The sequence below is a fragment of the Dendrobium catenatum genome, unplaced genomic scaffold (assembly GCF_001605985.2).
Source record: "Dendrobium catenatum unplaced genomic scaffold, ASM160598v2 fragScaff_scaffold_621, whole genome shotgun sequence".
In the NCBI taxonomy this organism is placed as follows: domain Eukaryota; kingdom Viridiplantae; phylum Streptophyta; class Magnoliopsida; order Asparagales; family Orchidaceae; genus Dendrobium; species Dendrobium catenatum.
The window spans coordinates 12,560,060-12,584,232 of record NW_021319083.1 but is presented as its reverse complement, the minus strand read 5'-3'; the positions used below and the strand labels follow the sequence as shown (position 1 = coordinate 12,584,232).

The 24,173-nt window shown below is 36.9% G+C and overlaps 1 protein-coding gene across 1 annotated transcript in view; it reads left to right on the top strand.

Moving 5' to 3' along the window:
* Nucleotides 1-24,173, top strand: part of LOC110112461 (cleavage and polyadenylation specificity factor subunit 3-II) — a 101,553-nt gene that overhangs the window by 21,064 nt on the left and 56,316 nt on the right. Inside the window, exons 7-8 of the mRNA XM_028694991.1 lie at nucleotides 11,815-11,878; nucleotides 12,976-13,041. Of these exons, the coding sequence (XP_028550824.1) occupies nucleotides 11,815-11,878; nucleotides 12,976-13,041 (130 nt within the window). The remainder of the gene's footprint in view (nucleotides 1-11,814; nucleotides 11,879-12,975; nucleotides 13,042-24,173) is intronic.

The following is a 24,173-nucleotide window of genomic DNA, read 5'->3' as shown; positions in this document are numbered from 1 at the left end:
CCGATACTCCACCGATACGTGTCGGATACGCCAAAGCCGTATCCAATTAAAATACTATTTAATTTCAAAAGGACACGCGTACCCGATACGCGTGTCCGTTGAAAAACAAAAAGAAATTCGAAAAAAAAACGTGTCGTATTTACTTCTGTGATTGTGAGCAAGATTCTCTTCTTTCTGAGATGGATTTAAGTCTCTTGATGATATGAAAATATTAAAAATTATTAATCATTCACTTGATGAGCCTGAATTAGAAGCTATGATATTTATTGAAGATGATATGGAAGTTCAAAGACAAACCAATGAAGAATATAATTATATCATTCCTTCTATTGAATAGTTGGAACTTCATGTGCTAGATAATTTATGTTTATGCTTTTGTTGTTGTACTAGACATTTAATGCTTACTTATATTTTGATATTATAAGCTGCAAGGCTACAAATGATGTTGTTGTCATTTTTTTTTTGTAATTTCAAATATTATGTTTTGATTGCTTTTTTAATTTTTATGTATGATTTATAAATTATAATGTCGTGTCCGCGCCGTATCCGTATCCTGTATTTTTAAGAATCGATGTGTCCCGTATCCGTATCGTGTCGTATCCGTGTAGCCGTATCCGTATCGGTGCAACATAGGATAGGAGTTTTGGTTTCTTATAAGCGCAACCCCCCATAGCTAATTACCCTACTGATATTGAGACACTTTCGATTAAAGCTCTATTCGTTTAACAAATACTAAGTATTCATCATATAGTAGCATCAATTCTAAATTTAATATGTAAATTTAGAAATTCACCACATTGCACTTAAAGCAAATGGTGGAGAAATGATGAACCTGATCAAGATCCCATGATTCCGTCATCGTCATCATGGTCCTTAGTCTGTTTGCTCAGAGGAGGTACTAAACCCAACCTAACCGAAGAATCCTTGTTGGCAGCTATAAGTTACTTCGTATAATGGGACCTTATTGACTTAGGATGAATATTTGCCTAAGGGACAAATTCAAGTCAATCTTGGCTAATAGAATGCTTTTGTGCCTAATCGATTATACCTTATAATTCATTACTCAATTGTAAGCAACCATTAGGGAATATACGGGCCTTTAGCCATGACTGTAATACAGTGGAGTCGTTTGACCAAGCCACTGGGTCAGAGGGCCACGGTCATAATCGTTTATCACATGGAGCCATCATGTCCAAGCCACAGGTTATTTGTGGAGCCATCTAACCTAATCATCGATTAGAGGACTACTCATAACCATACCACGTAGAGTCGTCCGATCAAGCTATGTGTTTTGTGGAGCCATCTGGCTAAGTCTCAGGTTAGAGGACAATTGCCACGTCCTTACTGACATGAAATTATTTGAGAATGAATTTGAATGATATTCTTGACTGAACATTTGCTCTTTCTAAGCTAGATTTATTTTTGAGTTCATCACCCTCGCTAAACGATTGCGAAGGGTGAATGAGTTTTGCTCTAAGTTGTAGGTAATTAATTTTTAATTTTAACTATGAAAATTTAAATAGATATTAAACTTTAGAGTTTTGATGGAATTTAGAAATTAACTCCTCTTGTTGAGATTTACATTCAACGAGGCCTTTATTCGGGTGATGTTGTAGTTATTTGAAAATGTTTGTATTTATATGAATTTAGATGCATTTGAAAGGATAGAGTCCCTCCGGTTGAGATTAACTTTCAACATGACCATCATTGAGGATAATTAATAGCTTGCATATTTTTCATTTGAACCATGTCAACTCAGTCTTCCCGCTAACAGAGGATTCAGGTTCGACAATTGATCTCATATCTTATCGTACGAGCGCTAAGAATTGAGAGCTTTATGTTTTATGATACATGTCATCTAAAGAGCCTTTGAAGGCCTAATGTGAACTTTAAAATCATATATCCAAGTAGTTTTCTGATTACTCATTTGCTCGTTAATTCAAGTTATGTTGACTCGAGCCCTTTCAAGGAGGATGAAACTTGACTATTTGACCCACATAGCATTCTCGGACCTTAGGTTTAGGAGCTTAATACAACAATCGGAGCACATGCGAGTAATTAATTTGCGATATGATAACATTTAAAAGCTTTTAAGCCCCGCACAACATTCTCAGATATTGGTTTTTTAGATTTAGCACATTTGTCAAAGCACATAATTGGGATTTTAAAAATATTTAAATTTAATCATTTGTGTTTTAATGCATGAGGGGGATTTTAAAAATATTTAAATTTTATCAGTTGTGCAAGTGATTGTTAGCGGAGTGTGCACAAGATTTTATTTAGGGGGCTTATAAACACATTTTATCTATTTATACGAGTATTGCAGATCTGGTGGCGTGATGACAAATTATGTTTCTTTTAATTGTAGATAAGAAAGACGTTTAGTTCATTTAACTCGTGCAAGTTTATCACTTAGCGTAGTTCGTAGGTGTTGTTTTCTTAATAGACTATAGGAGATCGTGCTTTTGCTTGTAAGTGAGCTACATAGTTCCCTAGGAATCCCCTATTGTCATCTATAAGCAAATTGGTCTTTTCAATACGGCCCCTTGTTCTTGCCTATAAGGTAGTTGCATGCACTATGAATTTCCTGCTTCTGCTCATAGGTGATTTATAGTGTGCATTAAATTGCTTTTGTCCATAAACATGTTGATTCGTTTGATACGAGCTCCTTGTCCATGCTAAACAAGTTATATTCATTGCAACTTCCCTATGTACGCCCATCGGTGGATTATCACATTAATTGCATGCTCGCTATTGTTTCCCGTAGACAGATTGATGTATATTGCATGCTCTTTGCTCGTGCTCGTAGGACTGATGTGAACATTACAAGTCTTGCCCATAGGCAAGTTGTTATATGCACTATAAATTCCCTGCTCTTGCTCACATGTGAATTGTAGTGTTCATTATAAGTCATTTCTTGTAGGCGAGCTACTATTTTCAGTATAGGTACTTGTATTTCCTCGTTGGCGAGCTGAAATATTCATTATAAGTTCTCGCTTGTAGGCGAACTATCACATTGCAAGTTCCTTGTTCGTGCCTGTAGGCCGAATGCCTTTACTGCAAATCTTCTAATGTTGTATTGTATTTTACACATCTATTATTTATGTTTATAGCCAAATTATCATATTCACTATGAGTTCCTAGTGCCTTCCTGTAGGCGGCGGGTTGTTATGATCATTGCAAGTATCTCGTCCTTATAAGCAAATTGTTTTGTTCACTAGAAGTCCCCCATAGTCAACTGTAGACAAGTTATCATATTACAAGCTCTTTATTTGTGTTTGTCGGCTCTCTGTAGATGTTTTAGGAGGATATGCAGAAGGATGTTGAGAAGATGGTGGCTAGCTGTGATATATGCCAGAGCACAAGTATCTAGTTATGTCTCCAGGAGGGCTCCTCCAGCCGATAGTTATGCCAGAAAAGGTGTGGGAGGAGATGACCATGGACTTCATTGAAGGGTTGCCAAAGTCAGAAGGATACACTACGATATTGGTGGTGGTGGATCAGTTTAGTAAGTATGCCTATTTCATTCCCCTTCTCCATCTCTACACAGTAGTAATAGTAGCCACGATTTTCATGAAGAGGTAGTGAGACTAAATGGGATCTTGATTGTATCAGATCAAGACACGATTTTTTTTAGGTAGTTATGAAAGGAATTGTTCAAAATGCAGGGGACCTTTTTGAAAAGGAGCTCTACTTATCATCCTCAGACGGACAAACATATAGATGTGATCAATCATACTGTGGAGACTTATTTGCGGTGCTTTATATCAGATACACCAAAGTTGTGGGAAAAATGTTTGGCTTGGGCAGAGTATTGGTATAACACTTCCTATCATTCGGCAGCTCATACTACACTATTCAAAGTGTTATACGAAAGAGATCCGCCTCACTTGATATATTATGGACAAGGCAGCACACTGGTGGCTTCCGTAGAGTAGTATTTGGAGGACAGAGATAAGATCTTGGGGGATCTGAAGGGGCATTTGTTGAGAGCTTAACAAATTATGAAGAGGAAAATAGATACTCAAAGGAGAGACATTTAGTTTGAGGTGAGGGATAGGATTTACTTTAAGCTTCGTCCCTACAGATTGAAAACCTTGGCAAGGAGATAGAATGATAAGTTATCACTCCGATATCTTGGTTCATACGAGATAGTGGAGTTCATCGAGGTTGTGGCATATCTCCTACAAGTACCGCCATCGTTAGCCATCCATGCGGTGTTTCATGTGTCCTAGTTGCGACGGTTGATATGAAAGCACATTTTGTCTTCTTCACTTCCCCACGACCTTGACGAGCGACATGAAGGTGTTATTGGAACCATTGGAGGTCAAAGGAGTGCGACAGGGAGTAGCAGAAAGTAAGTAAGTGTTGATAAGGTGGAAGGACCTATCGAAGCACGAGGCCACGTGGGACACCTGCCAAATTATACGGCAGCAGTTCCCTTCATTGCACCTTGAGGACAAGGTGATACTTTTGTGGTGGGTGTATTGATACATCGTCAGCCCTCGGGGGTATGGATACATGTCCCTATATTGAAGTTTTCCCCACTTCCTTGTCCAGTCAACGGTGCCCTTGCCTCCGATGATGGCTCATTGGCTTGAAACTCTACCATCCTTTTCATCATCTCTTCTAGATTTGAAAATTTGCTCGCAATTGCTGAAATTCGTTCTATGAATTCAAATTTTATATTTCTAACTTCCCAATCAAGCCTCTCCTACAACACATCATTCTTCTTAGCAGTCATAGGTCCCAAAAAATGTGCTATGATACTAATTTGATAGGAATCCGATTTCCACACAACCAAAAATAATAATAATGGAGATAAAATACAGCATAAATCAATAAGAAAGAATGAGATTATTGGCTAATTTTATTGATATTAGCACAACAAACCAATATACAAGTTAATATATTATTTTAGAGGTAGATTGACTCTCAACAAACCCTAAGCGTCGCTAAGAACAGCTCCAAAGAAAACTGCTGCAAAACAGAAAATTTATTAATAAAAATGAAATAACCTAATTAATCCTAAATAAACCTTCCTAATTAGCTCCCAAATATGAATTCAAATCAACTTTATTTTCCTAAATAAATCTTCCTAATTTCCTCACAAATTTGAATTCAAATCAACCATCTTTTCTTAAATAATCCTTCCTAATTTCCTCCAAATCTGACTTCAAATCAATCATCTTTCCCTAAATAAACCTCCCTAATTTCCTCCCAATTTTGATTTTCTATGGTAAGTAATTAGAGGTAGAATTAATCCCATTTGAGCCCCCCCTCTTTCCTTGCCCGCAACTTACACTAGTGGGGCCCACAGGGTTCCTCCGCCTGCTAGCTAGATCGGCCCCCTTGCTAGAACGAGTGAATTGCTGCTAATTATTTGATGAAATAATATTGAATTTGAGGTCAATATCTTTCCACTAACAACAATCCAACAATTTGTGGACGTCATCTTTCCATTTTTAACAAAATAGCAATTTGTTGGCCAAAATATTTCATTTCTATTTTGTAATTAATAAAGGTTGATTTTCAGCTAATAGTTAGTTGTTTCTCCTCCTATTTATGTACAACGCATCCTTTTTTTTACACATAGCAAAAGAATACAGTTCAATTATAAAATCTCCCATTTTCTACTCTCCTCTTGTATCATTCTAATTTTCAAGATTATCATTAGAGCCTATTTTAACACTACCGTTGTCAGGTCCCAAGTCCTGGATGAGAATAGTGGAGGGTTGCATTAGGTAGTCGAAAGCCAGCGTAAAACTTGTCGAATAATAATGACATGAATCCTTTAAGAAATTGAGTTAATGCTAGGGCGTCCACTGGAAGCGACGCGCTGTATGGCCTGAATACAATGACAAGTGTGCAAAGGCCGCTACACCGGCGCTCGGGTGTAGTGTTAAATAGGCAAGGGTTCCCACATCAAGGACGGATGTGGGCAAAGAAGCTAGTCCATGAAACTAAAATTAGGATAGAAACTTGGAATATAGGTTTCCTTACAGGTAAATTAATGGAATTAATAGATATTATGATTCATAGGAAGATGAATATTTTGTGCATTCTGGAAACTAAATGAGTTGGAGAGAAGGCTAAGGAAATTGATAGTTTAGGATTTAAACTTTGGTATTCTGGTAGGAGTCGTACTAGAAATGGTGTAGGTGTTATTATAGATAATAGTTTGAAGGATAATGTTATAAAAATTAATAGTATTGGAGATAGAATTATAGCTTTAAAGATTGTTGTTGATGATAAGATTGTTAATATTATAAGTGCTTATGCTTACTCAAGTAGGTTTGGATATGAGTTATAAATTAAATTTTTGGAATGACTTAGAAGAATTATTACAAAAGATATCTCTAGAAGAAAAAGTTTTTATTGGAGGAGATTTAAATGGACATGTTGGTAGAGAGGTAGATGATTTTAAAAAGCATTCATGGTGGCTATGGTTTTGGAACAACAAATGAAGGTGACAAGATCATATTAGATTTTTATTTAGTTTATGATTTTTCAATTGCTAATACCTTACTTAAGAAAAGAAATGAGCATCTCATCACTTATAAAAATGGATATAGTACAACCTAGATTGATTATTTTCTTATAAGAAAATTAGATTGTTTAGATTGCAAACATTGTTAAGTTATTCCGAGTGAAAATTTATGTACTGATGTAGACAAAGGGGGTCAACTCAAACCCAAAATAATTTAAAATTTGGCTTCCCTTGAGTCTACAAGCTCAATCAAATTTGAGCTGGAATTTAGCTCATTTATGAGCTGGTCTTTAGTTCATTTATTGAACTATGGGTTAGCTCATTATTAGCTAAGTTTTAGTTAATAGTTATCTTTTAATTAATGTAATTTTTATAATTTTTTTGTTTTAATTTAAGTTGTCTCTTGGGATTCCAAAATGGCTTTTGGAATCCCAAGGAAGTTGTTTTCCCCATGCCTTGGCTCCTTGGCTTCCACGGGTTGGTTGTTTCCTGTGCCGTGGCTCTATGGTTCTCACGGTGGCTGCTGGTTTTCCGAATTGGGGGCTTTCCTGTGGCTTTTGGCACCTCGGTTCCGTGCTGCCTCTTGGGTTCCCGTGGTTGCTTCTTCGGTTCCCTAGCTGGGCTGTTTTCCCGTGGAGTTGGGGGGATTTCCGTGCTTGTGTTGGTTGGATTCTTGTGGGAATTAAATGTAGTGTCCGTTTGTATTCCCCCTTTCATACCTATAAATATGAGGGGTTTGTTATGTTTAAAAGAAGTGAATGATATGTGATTTTTGGAAAAGTAAACATGTGGGTTTCTTGGAAAAGCTTGCGAGCTTTGTCCACCTTCTTCTTCTCACCCCCTCTTGAAATCTTGTGAGCTCTTTCCACCCTTCTTCTCGGGCTTCTAATATCTTTCGTCTCTCCGCAAGTTTACACCTCACCTATATCTCTCTTCTATAAGTGAAGCAAGTTTAGGGTGTCTTTAATTTCGATTCGAGTTTGTTAAATCGTTGTTTGTAGTCTTTTAATTTCTTCTTCTTAGTTTTATTTGAAATGTAAGAGTTTGTTCGACTCTCCCCCCTCATTTTCGAGCTTGTCGTCATCTAATAGGTCCCCTGCCGGCGGAGGTCCTCGGGTCCCCCATCCCCCGGATTTTTGCCCGCATCATTTGGCATCAGAGCAAGTTAAGAAGTCCTAGGTTTTAGATTTGGTTGTCAAGTTTTAGTTTTGTTTTGTCAAGTCAAGTCAAGTTGTGAGTCTTGTAAGTCTTGTCGTGAGTCTTATTGTAAGTCTAAGTTTAGGTTGAGTTTTTTGAGTCTTTTTTGAGTCAGTTAAAAAAAATGAAAAAAGATAAAAAGACAGAAGAAAGCAAGCCTGATGAAATTGAAGATCCTATGGATAGGTGGATTCCATCAAAGTCAACAAATCCTTTGGAGTATGAACTATATAAACTTCAATCATGGATGCACCTACGTACAGAAAGGTATATGAATAAAAAGCAACGTTTACAAGATAAATTTCTAAGAGAACGAGATGAGATCATGCAAAAATATGAAGATTTGATCAATGAACTGGATGCTCCATCTTCACCTCCTCGAAAGAAACCAAAGTTAATTCATCGGGAGATGAGTTCTCAAGAAGGGGAGTCTGATGTAGACAAAAGGGGGGGGGTCAACTCAGACCCAAAATAATTTAAATTTTGGCTTCCCATGAGTCTACAAGCTCAATCAAATTTGAGCTGGAATTTAGCTCATTTATGAGCTGGTCTTTAGTTCATTTATTGAACTATGGGTTAGCTCATTATTAGCTAAGTTTTAGTTCATAGTTATCTTTTAATTAAATGTAATTTTTATTGTTTTGATGTCTTAATTAAAGTTTGTCTCTTGGAATTCCAAAATGGCTTTTAAAATTCCAAGATGTTTTGTTTTCCCATGCCATGGCTCCTTGGCTTCCACGGTGGGCTGCTGTTTTCCGTGCATGGCTCCTTGCATCTCACGGTGGATGCTGGTTTTCCGAGCTGGGGGGTCTTCCCGTGGCTTTTGGCGCCTCGGTTCCGTGTGGTCCCTTTGATTCCCGTGGTTGCTCCTTCGGTTCCTGGGCTGTGCTGTTTTTCCGTGAAAATCAAGGGTGCTTTTTATGGCTTGTGATGTTTGGATTCCTATGGGAAGTAAATGTAATGTCCGTTTGTATTCCCCCTTTCATACCTATAAATATGAGGGGTTTGTTATGTTTAAAAAAAGAGAATGATAAGTTATTTTTGGAAGCTATAACCTGTGGTTTTGCTTGGAAAAGCTTGCGAGCTTTGTCCACCTTCTTCTTCTCATCTCCTCTGGAAATCTTGCGAGCTCTTTCCACCCTTCCTCTTGGGCTTCTAATCTCTTTCGTCTCTTTGCAAGTTTACACTCCACTTGTTTCCCTCTTCTATAAGTGAATCAAGTTTAGGGTGTCTTTAATTTCGTTTCTAGTTTGTTAAATCGTCGTTTGTAGCCTTTTAATTTCTTATTTATAATTTTATTTGAAATGTAAGAGTTTGTTCGACTCTCTCTTCCTCCCATTTTTGAGCGTGTCGTCGTCTAGTAAGTCCCCTTGCCGGCGGAGGTCCTCGGGTCCTCCATCCCTCGGATTTTTGCCCGCATCATGTACCCAACATCGATTATTAGTTTTGAACTTTAAGATAAAGGGGCGGATAATAAAAAATAAAGTAAAACAATATTCTAGGATTAGATGGGGCATTTAAAGAATATTAACAAAAATATTTTTGAGAGTAAGATTTTAGATCTTAAGATTTTATCTGTGCATGATGATGCTAATGCTATGTGGGAAAAAGTGGCTAGTGATATTATGAATATTGTAAAAGATGTGCTTAGAGTATCAAAGGGAAAAGCTTCTAATAGGAAAAATAGTTGGTGGTGGAATCCAAATGTGCAAGAAAAGATTAAAAATAAGAAGATTTGTTATAAAAATTGGTTTAATTTTAAAAATTATGATAATTGGGAAAGATATAAAGAGGCTCGTAAGGAATTTAAGAAAGCAATATGGTAAGGAATTTAAGAAAGCAATATGCGATGCAAAGACCTTAGCTTTTAGTGATTTATATAATAGATTAGATACTAAGGAGAGAGAAAGATATATGTATAAATTAGCCAAACAAAGAGATAGGAGTAATAAAGATTTAGTTCAAGTGAAGTGTATTAAGGATGAAGATTAAAAAATACTTTTTTTAGAAGATGATATTCAACAAAGGTGGATGAGATATTTTGCTAAACTTTTTAATGAAAATTATAAAAATAAGATTGGCTATAGTGACCTTAGCACCCTAAATAAAAATAAAGTATGCCTTAGATGATTTGGTCACATAAAACGACAACCTTCCAATGAGCCGGTTAGGAGAGTAGAGGTATTAGATTTGACTTATGTTAAGAAAGGTAGAGGGAGACCTAAAAAGAGTTGGTTAGAAAATATTAGAAATGACCTTTCTTTATTAGATTTAAACGGAATTTGACCTTTGATAGGACACAATGGAGAAAAAGGATTCATGTAGCCGACCCCATGTAGTGGGATAAATACTTGATGTTGTTGTTGTTGTATCATTGGAGCCTATTTTAATATTCCTTGTATGGATATGTGCATACTGTAATTATGAAATTAAAGTTGATTCCTATTGTTTATGCGTTGGGAGAATTGAACTTGCAGCAGTTGACCAAACCTAAAAAGGAAATAAAAATATTGGAGAACATAGCCCAATCTCTATGTTGTACCGATACTTCTATTTATGAAGACGTGCTGTATCCGATCCACCGATACACGGATACACCTCCGATACGTCACCGATACGTGTCAGATACGCCAAAGCCGTATCCAATTAAAATACTATTTAATTTCAAAAGGACACGCGTATCCGATACGCGTGTCCGTCGAAAAAAAAAATCTAAAAAAGGATGCGTCGTATTTACTTCCACGACTGCGAGCGAGGTTCTTTCATTCCTGGATTTGAGTCTCATGATGGTATGAGAATATTAGAAATTGCTAATCTTTCACTTGATGAGCCTGAATTAGAAGCTATGATATTCATTGAAGATGATATAGAAGTTCAAAGACAAACCACAGAAGAAGTTAATCATATCATTCATTCTATTGAATTGTTGAAACTTCATGTGCCAGACAATTTATGTTTATGCTTTTGTTGTTGTACTAGACATTTAATGCTTACTTTTATTTTGATATTATAAGCTTTAAGGCTACAAATAATGTTGCTTTCATTTTTTTTTGTAATTTCAAATATTTTGCTTTGAATGTTTTCTTAATTTTTATGTATGATTTATAAATTATAATGCCGTGTCCGCGCCGTACCCATATCCTATACTTTTAAGAATTGACGTGTCCCGTATCCGTATCGTGTCATATCCGTGTTGCCGTATTTGTATTGGTGCAACATTGCCCATTCTCAGTAGGATCAACATTACTGGCATGCTTTACATATACCGAAAAGAAAATATATAGTAAACTAAAATACAATTTGATTTAAAGTTTACTTTATGTGCTTCTAATTAGTACATATTTTTGGATTTCATTCAATTATACTATTTGTTAGTTTCTTTAAAACTTTTAAATATAATCATTTTTTATGAACAATTGTCTGTGTACTATTACATACGTCATTTATCTGGTATTTGTGGGCATACCTTTTGTACGATAGCTAATAGTAAAACTTAAAGGAGTATCATTAGAAGAATTTAGGAGAAAGATGAATTCGCTGCAGCTTGTTTGAAAGTTCTATGAAATGAAAGTGTCTTTATAGTTGGCCATATATTATTTAAAAAATAAATAAAATGTGTTATGAAATGATGCATTCCTCAATTTATGGAAGAAGAAAAACATTGCGTTCAGTTTATATATAACGACAATTGCTCATCTTTTCTTCTATTTTTATGGACAGTAGAAGAGTTTTGTTTATGAAATATACACAGTCTCTTTGGCTCATGTTTTTTCATGCTATAATTGCTTTTTGGGGGATTTACTTTTTTGAGTAGTATTCAATTTGAACGATGCACTTGGTGGCATGGACCTGTTGTACTGCTTCATCAATCCGGCATTAAAATAAAGCTAAAATTGGGCATTGGTGGTAGAGTGCATTGCTCTACTACAAAGAATGAAAATACTTTATTATTTGTGCTTAGTAGTCTCTTAGTGTCTCATGCTATTTTTTGTCAAAATTTCTACTAACCAAATCTTTACCCTGAAGTTTGTCAACTCCCTATAAACATGCTTTTTCTAACATGTATGTTCATTTTGTTATTTTTCTGCTTTGTAAGCCTGTCTTGTTTATGTGTTTCTTTTATGAAGATCTACTTATGCAACAACAATTCGTGATTCAAAGTATGCTCGGGAAAGGGAATTCTTAAAAGCTGTGAGTAGATCAGCTTATTTTAAGTATCAATTTTTGTTGCCTAATTTGGAATGTATTGTTCATGAATGCTTTATACATTCTGTATAAGTATTTTTCTTTGTCGTGGTAGTTTGCATTTAAAGTTCATACTATCAGTAATAGTTCAGTGGTCCTATGTACAGTTACAGGATTCAAAAGTATTTTTCTAAGCCAGGATTTTGAATATGTTATTTTGTGAATTTATGCATGAATCCATTACAGGTGAAATGAGAAATATACTTACTAAAACCCATAAAAGTATGAGCAAAAATAAATAAAAATCAAATGTATGTAAAATCCTCGATAAATCATTTGAAGGAAGATACTAACATGTTTGAAAATCAAACTACGAGATTAACTTTCTCCACGTTAAAAAGATTGTGGGGTTAAATTTATAGAACATAGAAGGTGCTAGCACATTGTCAAATCCAAATGCAAATTTCATATATTTCATATGAAAATTCATAAATGAAACTCACAATTAAGAACTGATTTCAAAGATCTGGGCTTCGTTTGATAATTCTTTTCTTATGCTTTCTTTTAAAAAAAATCTGCCATATCATATAATCTGATTTCTATGGAAAATGTGATGCGGAAAGCTCTTTACTGCACACGATCCCTTTTCAATCTCGGTCAAGTGATTAGCAAAGCAGCTCATAGAATAATGTTTATTTTTTGGCACATCACCATACCAAATGAATTACTTGGTTTATGATGGTTGAACATCAAGAAAAGTATTATCTGAAACTTTTAGTGTTGGCAATTAGGTGAGAGTTGTGAGTTGAAATCATGATGAGCGAATCATTTTGCGTAGTCTGCAAGGGGTTAAGGTATCATGCAACATACTTTTTGTAGCTTACCCAAATGCGCTACATTAGTTGTAATGCCTTGAAGTTTAGGAAACTATACTGGAAAACATCTGTAAAAGACATCTTGTAATATATGGTAAGATATTTTGCATTACCATTTTGTTTATTTTCTTATACAACTTTATTGTAGATTGCATCACGTGATTATGCATGTATTATGTGAATCATTGAATGCTTTATTTTTATGCTTTGCTATTTATCATTTGTTAGGTTCACAAATGCGTTGATGCTGGTGGTAAAGTTCTCATTCCAACATTTGCTTTAGGGAGAGCACAGGTATTCAAAAGTCAGTGAACTAAAATTTATAGTTTCGTTGTATTTTTGTTTTGGGTTTGTTGTTTGGTCGCCTTCTAAATTATTTAGTACTTATCCTTGCCCTAGCTAATAAATTCCTAATCCTCAGCATCTTCTGACCAAAACCACCAACTATAAATCAGGAACATTCCTTATGGACTGATATGCGTTTTGCATGGTATTTCACTCTTAGATGCTCGGATGCTTTAGCATACCCTGTGGATATCTTTATGTGACTTTTTATTCTTTGCTAAAAGAATTTCCATGCATCCTGGACAACTCTTGAACCTGATCTTTTGAACACGATCTTTATTGGACATATATTAAACATAACCTATGAAACTCTAACTTGGTTATATTCTAAATCTATCTTATTCTAATATTTGATCATTGTTCTCTGCTTTATAATTTTATAATCAATTATGTATTGAGAAATAAATGAAAGTTACAATAGCAATGAAAATGTTTAGAGGATATATTGTCTTAGAATTGGTATGATGTTATGCAATTTTGGTGGGGATTATGGAAACTATTGTCAATTAATAATATTAGTTCATGAAGTGATTTTTAGGCTTGATAGGTGTAAATGTCTTATATGTATTACGTATAAGAATTAAAATATAAATAATGACTTAACTTTTGGAGTTTAGGTAGGATGGTAAAGATGCAGAAATGCCCTAAGAGTATTATACTATAGGAGGATATTTTGAAGACTTACATTACAGTTTTAGAATTGGACAGGAGGGAATAATTTTGAATCTCCTCTAATTGGGGAATATGTGGGGCAGCACACCTTGAAGGGAAGGCTTTGATTGAGAGCAAAAGGAGAGGGATGGAGGGGGCCGGCCAAAGGAGAGAGGGTAGGGGTTTGTCCACATTCAATGAATGTGTCCACATGCAATGAATGTGTCCACATGCAATGAATGTGAAATTTGGAATTAAATCCAATTTAATTTCATATTGGAAGCAATTAGGGTAGCTTCCAAAATAGGTTTAGGCTAATTAGGAAAGATTTTGAAATTCATTTGAAATTTGAATTAAGAGAATTTCCCAATTAGTAATGGGCTAAATTAGGAAAGTCTTAAAGAGACAATTTGAATTAAAATCAAGGGGGATTGAGGTTGGGCCGACAGTTAGGGCTTGGGGAATAGGGTGGCCGGCGGCTATAGGATGGGGAGGGTTTAGGGCCGGCGGCTATAGGGGGATTGTGGGCTCCGAAAATTCGATCCCGGGCTCCGCCCGCTGTTGCTTTTTTCTTTATGGGGGAGTTTTAACGGAATTAAGTTCCAGGGTAAATTTTGGGAAGGCATATGAGTTTGTAGATAAGACATAACCCAAATATTTTGCCCTCATTTTGCGAGGACTTTATGATCTGAGTTCTAGTTTCATATAGGCGCAAGCCCCTATAGTTAATTACCCCTCCCGATAACGAGAGAGAACTTTCAATTAAGACTAGTCTCAATCAGATACGTAGAATATATGTGTTATTTGGCAAATAATAACAACATGGGTTTGGGTATTTTGAAGTTTGATATTTAAAATTGGAGATTTCACCATCTTGCACTTAAAGCGGATGGTGGGGGAATGGATAATGGACCTGATCAAGATCCCATGGTTCTGTCATACCAGGCCATCGTTGTCCCTAGTCTACTTAGTCAGAGGAGATAGTCAACCCAACCTGACAGAAGGATCCTTATCGGCAGCCATGGGTTGCTTCGTCCAAGGGGACCTTATAGACCTGGGGTGAATGTTTATTAAAGGGGACAAATTTGAATCCACCTTAGCTAACAGAGGGCTTTATGCCCTATCGATCATATCTTATTGATTCATATCTCAAGGATTTGATTCTACTAAGGAACGTACTGGCTCTTATCATAACCAGTATTTCATGATACCATTTGGCGGCAATACCACTCGGTTCAGAGGGTCCTGAGTCATAGCCGTGTATCTTGGGTGTCATTTGGTGGCAAAACCGCCGGTTAGAGGACACATACCACGTCCTTGCCGGCAGAAGATTGTTTGAGAATGCATCCTAGTGATATTTTCGATTAGACATTAGTTCTATGTGAGCTGAAATAAATTTCAATTTGTTCACCTCGAGAAACGGTTACGAAGGGTGGATGAATTTTGCTTTAAGTTATTGATAGTTTATTTTAAATTTAAAAATTTGAATTTGGATGATTTTTGGGATTTTGAGTCGAGCTTGGAAGACATTTTAAAGTGTTTGTGAATCCCTCCGGTTGAGATAAACATTCTACACAGCCATCATCAGGGTGTGCAAGGTGCTTTGAAAATATTTAAATTTTGTGAAATTTTGATAGGGCATTTTTAAAGTGTTTGTGAACCTTGTCGACTCCTATTTATTTACTTAGAAGGATTGAGTTCAAATTTATTACTCGCATAACATCTCCAGACGTCACGTGTGTACCAATAACACGCTCGCCGGGGCCCATGCAGGTGAATGATTTTATCGATGAATCTTTTTTATAAAAGGGCCTTGAAGGTCTAATATGAATGTATAAAATAAATATCCCGGTCGACCTTGTGATCGCATATTTATTTAATGGTTCAAACCGTGTCGAGGAGGATTGGTTTTCAAACTTAGATTCCTCATTTAGCCTGCGCAACATCCCTAGACGTCACGTGTATACCCATAACATGCTCGTCGGGGCCCATGCAGATTTTATGATTGCACTTCTCCCCTTTTATGTACCTATGTGTATATAGATTACGGTGCATGTGCGGAGGGCATTTTGAGATATTTAACGCTGCTCAGTTGTGTGGGTGACCATTATTTGAATGCATCGTTCTATTTGGAAGCTCGTACATGCCTTATTTCTGCTTATATACGGGTTGCAGATCTGATGACATTTTATAGCAGCTTCTTGATTGAGTTATTTGCTGCTTTATACAGACAGACTCTCGTGCACTACTTGTTGCTTTCTATAGGTGGATCATAGTGCAGTAACGAATCTCCTGCTTTATACTCGTAGATGCTTGCAAATGGCGCGTTGTATGCATCACGAGCTTCTCACAGTGACTCGTAGTCATTTGTACTTGATGTAGCCATATTACATTTTGTTGGGGATGATGTATTGAATATACAACAAGTCTTCTACGATAATTTGTAGTAGCTTACATCTGTTGTACATCTTTCATCTCCACTTGCAATGAATCAATGTATTTGATGACCGTTTGAATGGTAGTTGATCGGAGGAGTGTTGAAACATCCATTGTCTTCTATTATGATAACTTGTAGGTGTGTAGATATCTTGTACACATAGCAGGTATACAGTCTTTGCCTACAAGTAACAAGTCGTATAAACCTCTATATTCCCCAGGGACCTTTGCATTCATTTCATGTGAAATCTTTCTGCTTGTAGAGGGTTAATGTATTTTCTTAGCACCAGACTGTTTGTTGCTCGTAGGAGTATCCTAACACTCATCGTACATTGCACTGAACATATTGGCAGGAGATCCCTTTGTTGGCGAGGATTGCCACATCTTTTTACACATCAATCATTAAATCCACTAATGGTTCCCTTCATTAGGGCATTCGATCTTCAGTGTACAAGCTCATTGATTAGTTGGTGTGAACACTGCAAATTTCATATTGACTATATATAAATCAAGGGTTCGGTAGCATATATGTTCTTCTCATTTGCAAGTGGACTATTACATGCTCATTTGCACATTAATCTGGATTGATGATAGAGGGACTATTTTTATGTTGATTGCTTGTTAACATGAATCACCAGGTGAGATATATCCATCACTAATTCTTTCATACATGTTGACTGATGGATGGCTACATTTGTCATCAAATTCCTTTTGCACATTGATCAATGAATTGCTACATTCACTTATGTATTAATCTTCAGTGTTCGTTGGTATTTGCACGTTGATCGACATGAAATTTTCTCAAAATTTGCTGAGAACTTCATACTTTTGATTGTAGGCATATTGATTGGGATGCCACTATATATATATCATGCCATTAGTGTTAACATATGACTTGTCATACGCATCATATTTCTTTTGTCTTTGAAGGTAGCTTTAGAATGCCCCCAATGACTATTGCCTATTTGATATCTTGCTCTCATTCAATATAAAGGTCTTGAGCGTTTGTGGGAAACTGATGCAAGCAAAAAATTGGGAAGGGCCCCAAATTTTTGCAAGCAAAAAAAAAACAAAACCTTATCAGACTCTTATGACACCAAGACTCAAATAACAACACAACTCAATAACCTAGGATATACTAACTTGCTATGATACCAAATTGATGCAAGCAAAAATTTGGGAGAGGGCCCCAAATTTTTGCTAACAAAAGAGACTCTTTCTAGAAATTAGAAAATTACAAGAACTCACTAAAACTAGACAATTTATGACAAAAACAAACTTTAGTATTATAAGAGACGCTTACAACTTTGACTTACAAACAATACATAAACATAAAAATACACCTAAAGTTGCTCTTCTTTACTTGAGACGAAAGATACATATGAGGTGGCACTTGCGGTGGGAAGAAAGAGGTTAGAAGCCAAGACGAAGGAGGAGGACAAGCTCGCAAGCTTTCCCAAGGAGGAGAGGAAGAGAAGTTGGACAAAGCTCGCAAGCTTTTACAAATAAACCCGCAGGTTATGGCTTCCAAAAATCACATCATAAGCTCTTTTTTATTCATACAAAACATCTCCTATTTATAGAAGAAAAGGGCAGCCAAACAACCACCTAAAACATTAATTAAAACCTATTAGATTTAGGGAAATGAAAGGCCAACAGCCAGAACACATCAGCCCCCAAACGGTACAGCAAAACAGAGAAGAAAAGCCATGGGAACCAAGCGGACAACCGCGGGAACCAAGCAGCCAGCCGTAGGAACCAAGCAGCCATCCGCGGAACCAAAGGGCAAAGCCACGGGAACCAAGCAGCCATCCACGGGAGCCAAGCAGCCATCCACGGGAACCAAAGGGCCAAGCCACGGGAACCAAGCAGCCATCCATGGGAGCCAAGCAGCCCGCCACAGAAACCAAAGGGCCAAGATCCACCATAATGACCTTCCCTAAACTTACATAAATGAGCTAAACTTTTTACTTCAATAAATGAACTAAAAAATATTTCATAATGAGCTAAATTTTAGCTCAAAGTATTAATGAGCTAGCAAGCCCAAGAGTAGTCAAAACCAAAATTTAGGATTTCATTTGACCCCCCTTGCCTACATCAGACTCCCCTACTTGAAAAACTCATCGCCCGATGAATTGTCTTTAGCTTTATTCTGAGGAGGCGAAGAAGGCGCTTCAAGTTCTTGAATCTTTGCCTCGAATTTCTTCAGGATTTCTTCTTGCTCTTTCTCAAATTGTTCTTGAAGAAATTTCTTCCTTTTCTCGTATTTCTCATCACATAAGAACATTAGATATTGAATTTTATACAACTCGTTTTGTAGCGGATCTGTTGAATCTCCTTCAGTCGGAACCCATCTGTTCATCGGAAGAGGAACTTCAAGATCTTATGGCTTGCTTTCTTCTTTGACTGAATCAATCTTTTTGTGATTTTCCATTTTTTTTTCTAAAGAAGACTCAACAAAAACTTAGACTCACTTGACACCACAGACACACACGACAAACCGGGATATACTAACCCGCTCTGATACCAAATTGATGCAAGCAAAAATTTGGAAAGGGCCCCAAATTTTTGCAAGCAAAAAAACAAAACCTTACTAGACTCTTATGACACCAAGACTCAAATAACAACACAACTCAATAACCTAGGATATACTAACTTGCTCTGATACCAATTGATGCAAGCAAAAATTTGGGAGAGGGCCCCAAATTTTTGCTAACAAAAGAGACTCTTCCTAGAAATTAGAAGATTACAAGAACTCACTAAAACTAGACAATTTATGACAAAAACAAACTTTAGTATTATAAGAGACGCTTACAGGACGCTTACAACTTTGACTTACAAACAACACATAAACATAAAAATACACCTAAAGTTGCTCTTCTTTACTTGAGACGAAAGATACAGATGAGGTGGCACTTGAGTCGAGAAGAAAGAGGTTAGAAGCTAAGACGAAGGAGGAGGACAAGCTCGCAAGCTTTCCCAAGGAGGCGAGGAAGAGAAGTTGGACAAAGCTCGCAAGCTTTTCCAAATAAACCTGCAGGTTATGGCTTCCAAAAATCACTTCATAAGCTCTTTTTTATTCATACAAAACATCTCCTATTTATAGAAGAAAAGGGCAACCAAACAACCACCTAAAACATTAATTAAAACCTATTAGATTTAGGGAAATGAAAGGCCAACAGCCATAACACATCATCCCCTAAACGATACAGCAAAATAGAGAAGAAAAGCCATGGGAACCAAGCAGACAACCGCAAGAACCAAGCAGCCAGACGCAGGAACCAAGCAGCCATCCACGGGAGCCAAGCAGCCATCCATGGGAGCCAAGCAGCTAGCCACGGGAACCAAAGGGCCAAGCCACGAGAACCAAGCAGCTATCCACGGGAGCCAAGCAGCCAGTCATAGGAACCAAAGGGCCAAGATCCACCATAATGAGCTTTCACTAAACTTACATAAATGAGCTAAACTTTTTACTTCAATAAATGAACTAAAAAACAGTTCATAATGAGCTAAATTTCAGCTCAAAGTATCAATGAGCTAGCAAGACCAAGAGTAGTCAAAATCAAAATTTAGGACTTGATTTGACCCCGCCTTGCCTACATCAGACTCCCCTACTTGAAAAACTCATCTCCCGATGAATTGTCTTTAGCTTTATTCTGAGGAGGCGAAGAAGGCGCATCAAGTTCTTGAATCTTTGCCTCGAATTTCTTCAGGATTTCTTCTTGCTCTTTCTCAAATTGTTCTTGAAGAAATTTCTTCCTTTTCTCGTATTTCTCATCACATAAGAACATTAGATATTGAATTTTATACAACTCGTTTTATAGCGGATCTGTTGAATCTCCTTCAGTTGGAACCCATCTGTTCATCGGAAGAGGAACTTCAAGATCTTCTGGCTTGCTTTCTTCTTTGACTGAATCAATCTTTTTGTGATTTTCCATTTTGTTTTAAAGAAGACTCAACAAAAACTTAGACTCGCTTGACACCACAGACACACACGACAAACCGGGATATACTAACCCGCTCTGATACCAAATTGATGCAAGCAAAAATTTGGAAAGGGCCCAAAATTTTTTCAAGCAAAAAAACAAAACCTTATTAGACTCTTATGACACCAAGACTCAAATAACAACACAACTCAATAACCTAAGATATACTAACTTAGTATGATACCAAATTGATGCAAGAAAAAATTTGGGGCTTGCCCCAAATTTTTGCTTACAAAAGAGACTCTTCCTAGAAATAAGAAGGTTACAAGAACTCATTAAAACTAGACAAATTAGACAATTTATGACAAAACAAACTTTAGTATTATAAGAGACGCTTATAGGACGCTTACAACTTTGACTTACAAACAACACATAAACATAAAAATCACCTAAAGTTGCTCTTCTTTACTTGAGACGAAAGATACAGATGAGGTGGCACTTGCGGTGTGAAGAAAGAGGTTAGAAGCCAAGACGAAGGAGGAGGACAAGCTCGCAAGCTTTCCCAAGGAGGAGAGGAAGAGAAGTTGGACAAAGCTCGCAAGCTTTTCCAAATAAACCCGCAGGTTATGGCTTCCAAAAATCACATCATAAGCTCTTTTTTATTCATACAAAACATCTCCTATTTATAGAAGAAAAGGGCAGCCAAACAACCACCTAAAACATTAATTAAAACCTATTAGATTTAGGGAAATGAAAAGCCAATAACCATAACACATCAGCCCCCAAACGATACAGCAAATTAGAGAAGAAAAGCCACGGGAACCAAGCAGACAGCCACAAGAACCAAGCAGCCAACCACGGGAACCAAGCAGCCATCCACGGGAGCCAAGCAGCCAGCCACGGGAACCAAAGGGCCAAGATCCACCATAATGAGCTTCCACTAAACTTACATAAATGAGCTAAGCTTTTTACTTCAATAAATGAACTAAAAAACAGCTCATAAAGAGCTAAATTTCAGCTCAAAGTATTAATGAGCTAGCAAGCCCAAGAGTAGTCAAAACCAAAATTTTGGATTTGATTTGACCCCATCTTGCCTACATCAGAAACTCCATTTTATTGATCATAGGCATATTTTCATATGCCTTGTAATTTTCATTGAATGTTGCTTAAGGATGAACTAGCTCTAATGTTATGAGTCATTTGGCATGGTCCAGATGCTCACATCATGGCTCTATAATCTGATCATTAACTCTTACAATTTTTGTAATATTTGCTCATTATGATTTGCATTCCAATTGAAGTAGTCATCACGAGTTAATTGTCATTGTCCAAGGAAAAATTCTAAGTCAAAGCTTGAATTTCATTCATATAAGAGTCTTAGTTCATTCATGAGTCATTATTTGATTGCTGACATTCATTTGTACATCAATCTCTGTTGTTTGTAAGGGATCTACCATCCATACATTATCCCTACTACCGTTGTTTGTAGGTAGATTCAACGCATTTTTCATGTACATTAGCATTGACCGTTGAATAGATTGCATTTATCAATAATCTCCCCATATATGTTGATTGATAATTTGTTACATTTGCTTACGTGTTTTTCAATATTTGTGGTGGTCGTCGTTTGTATCTACAAGACATTTGATGTCGATTGCAGGGGAGTTATTGCTTTCACATCTTAGCCATCATCATCACTCATAAGTGGGCTAATATATTCACTATGCTTCTTGTGGAGAAGTTGCTAGATCCCTCTACCTTGCATATGAGTATACCCCACATGAATAATTCATTGCGTGCATCATGTCATATTCCTTATTGTCTAAGTTCAATTTCCACATGATGCCGTTCAGTTCAAGTTCAAGTCTTTTGCAGTTCATTTGGGTCCCGTGTCACTGTTCATTTGAGTTCAAATTCATTCTTAGATTAAGCTCATTGAGTCCAACTTGAGTTCATATTCAAGTTAAAGACCAAGTCTTTCATCGTCAAGTTGCAAGTCTTTGTTAGTTGTTCAAATTATATTCACTCGATATTCAAATCAAGTTTAAGTTGGACTTATTTTATTTATGTTCAAGTCTTGATTAGTCATATGTTTGTATTCAAATACAAGTCCTTGTAGTTCATTCATTTGAGTTCAAATTGAGTCCCAATTCATGCCCTTTGTATTCGTTCAAGTCCCCTGTATGTGTTCAATCAAGTTCAAATTATGTTCAAAGGTTCACAAGTTCGAGTCCAAGTTCACTATGGTTCTGAATCAAATCTTTGCTTGAGTTCAAATTATACAAGTTCACTTGAGTCCAAATCAAATCCGTTGCATTGTTCAAGTTCAAGCTCGAGCTCATTTGGTTCAAACTCCAATCCAAGTTTGAGTTCAATGTCATTATAGCTCGTCACATTCGAGTCCAAATCTTTATTGTCCAAATCAAGCTTGTATTTATTCATTTGAGTACAAATTGAATCATCATTAATTATCTTTCTCTTAATGTTCAAGTTCATTTAGATTCAATTTATTGTCATTTAGATCCCTTGCTAATTGTCTAAGTTCTCTTATTTTTGTTCTAGTTGGGTCCTCTGTTTCACTAGAAAATTCGGCAGCCTCCCGGTGTCTCCCCCATTTAGGGGGAACCACGGGAAGCTGTGCCATCCCACCATGCTACTCGAGCGTGTATGGTAGGTGTCGGGGGACACCGGGCCGTACATCTTTCTTCCCACCACGCTACGCGAGCGCGTATGAGATCTTCAAAAGCACCCGTATGAAGGACACAAGTGGATCTCCCCCCCACCACGCTACAAGAGTTTGTATAGGGTTTACCCACTTTGTCGTATACGTCGCACCAGGCTCCCTCCTACCGTGCTACGAAAGCGCGTATAGGTGGTTCTCCCGTCCGTCGCAAACGTCGAAGATGGGATTTTAGGTGATTACCCGCCTCGTCATAGGGGTCGCACCAGATTTCCTCCCACCGTGCTACAAGAGCGTGTATAGGTAGTTCCCTGGTCCGCCGCAAATGACGAGAACAAAAATATGAGTTTTAGAAGTTTATACCTGCGGGGTCTGCGGCGATTGCAAAATTTTCATGAAGAAAATCCTCTTTTTTGTATATTTCTTTCCTCTTTTTTTATATTTCTTTTCTTCTCTTTTTTTGAATATATGTACAAATATACTAACATACAAACATATTTATACATGCATGTGGGACTAATAAAATCAACAGTGCTGAGTAACTGTTGGGATGTAAAACAAAAATTATACGTGACATAACTAATCAAAACATCAACAACATGATGCAAGCAAAAATTTGGGAAGGGCCCCAAATTTTTGCAAGCCCCAAATTTTTGCGAGCAAAAGCTAAACCTTCTTAGGAGATAGAAGTATAGAAAATACTAAAAAAGTGGCACCTTTTATATCATAATAAGAAGACACTTACAACTTTTGATACTTACAACAAAGACGCTTACAAGACACTTAGAAAAGGACTTACAAACTTAAGAAATAAAAACAAACACCTAAAGAAGCTTTGCCTTGAGAAGAAGGATACAGGTGGAATGAAACTTGCGGATAGACGAAAGAGATTAGAAGCCGAGACGAAGGAGGCATAACTCGCAAGTTATCCTAGAAGAAGGAGAAGGGGATACATAGCTCGCAAGCTATCAATCAAAAACCTATGACCCATAGGTTTTCTTCCAAAAATCAGCCACATAACCAACCTTTTCAAGCCTCAAAACATCTCTAATTTATAAGAAAAGAAAGAAGCTAAACAACCACTATATTAGGGAATATGGAAGACCAAAAGACACCAAATAAAAGGCCAAATGACAGAAAATAGAAGGTCAAAAGACAGCAATACTGCTGCAGCAAAACTGCACAAAAAACATGGAGCCCTTTCACGGAAATCCCCACCTAGCAGCTCACAGGAAACCAGCCAGCAGGAGAACGGAACAGCTGCACGGGAAAACCAGCCAGCACAGGAAACAAAGGGCCAAAGCACGGGACAACCAACCAACACAGGAAACAAAGGGCCAAGGCACGGGAAAACTAGCCAACACAGGAAACAAAGGGCCAAGGCACGG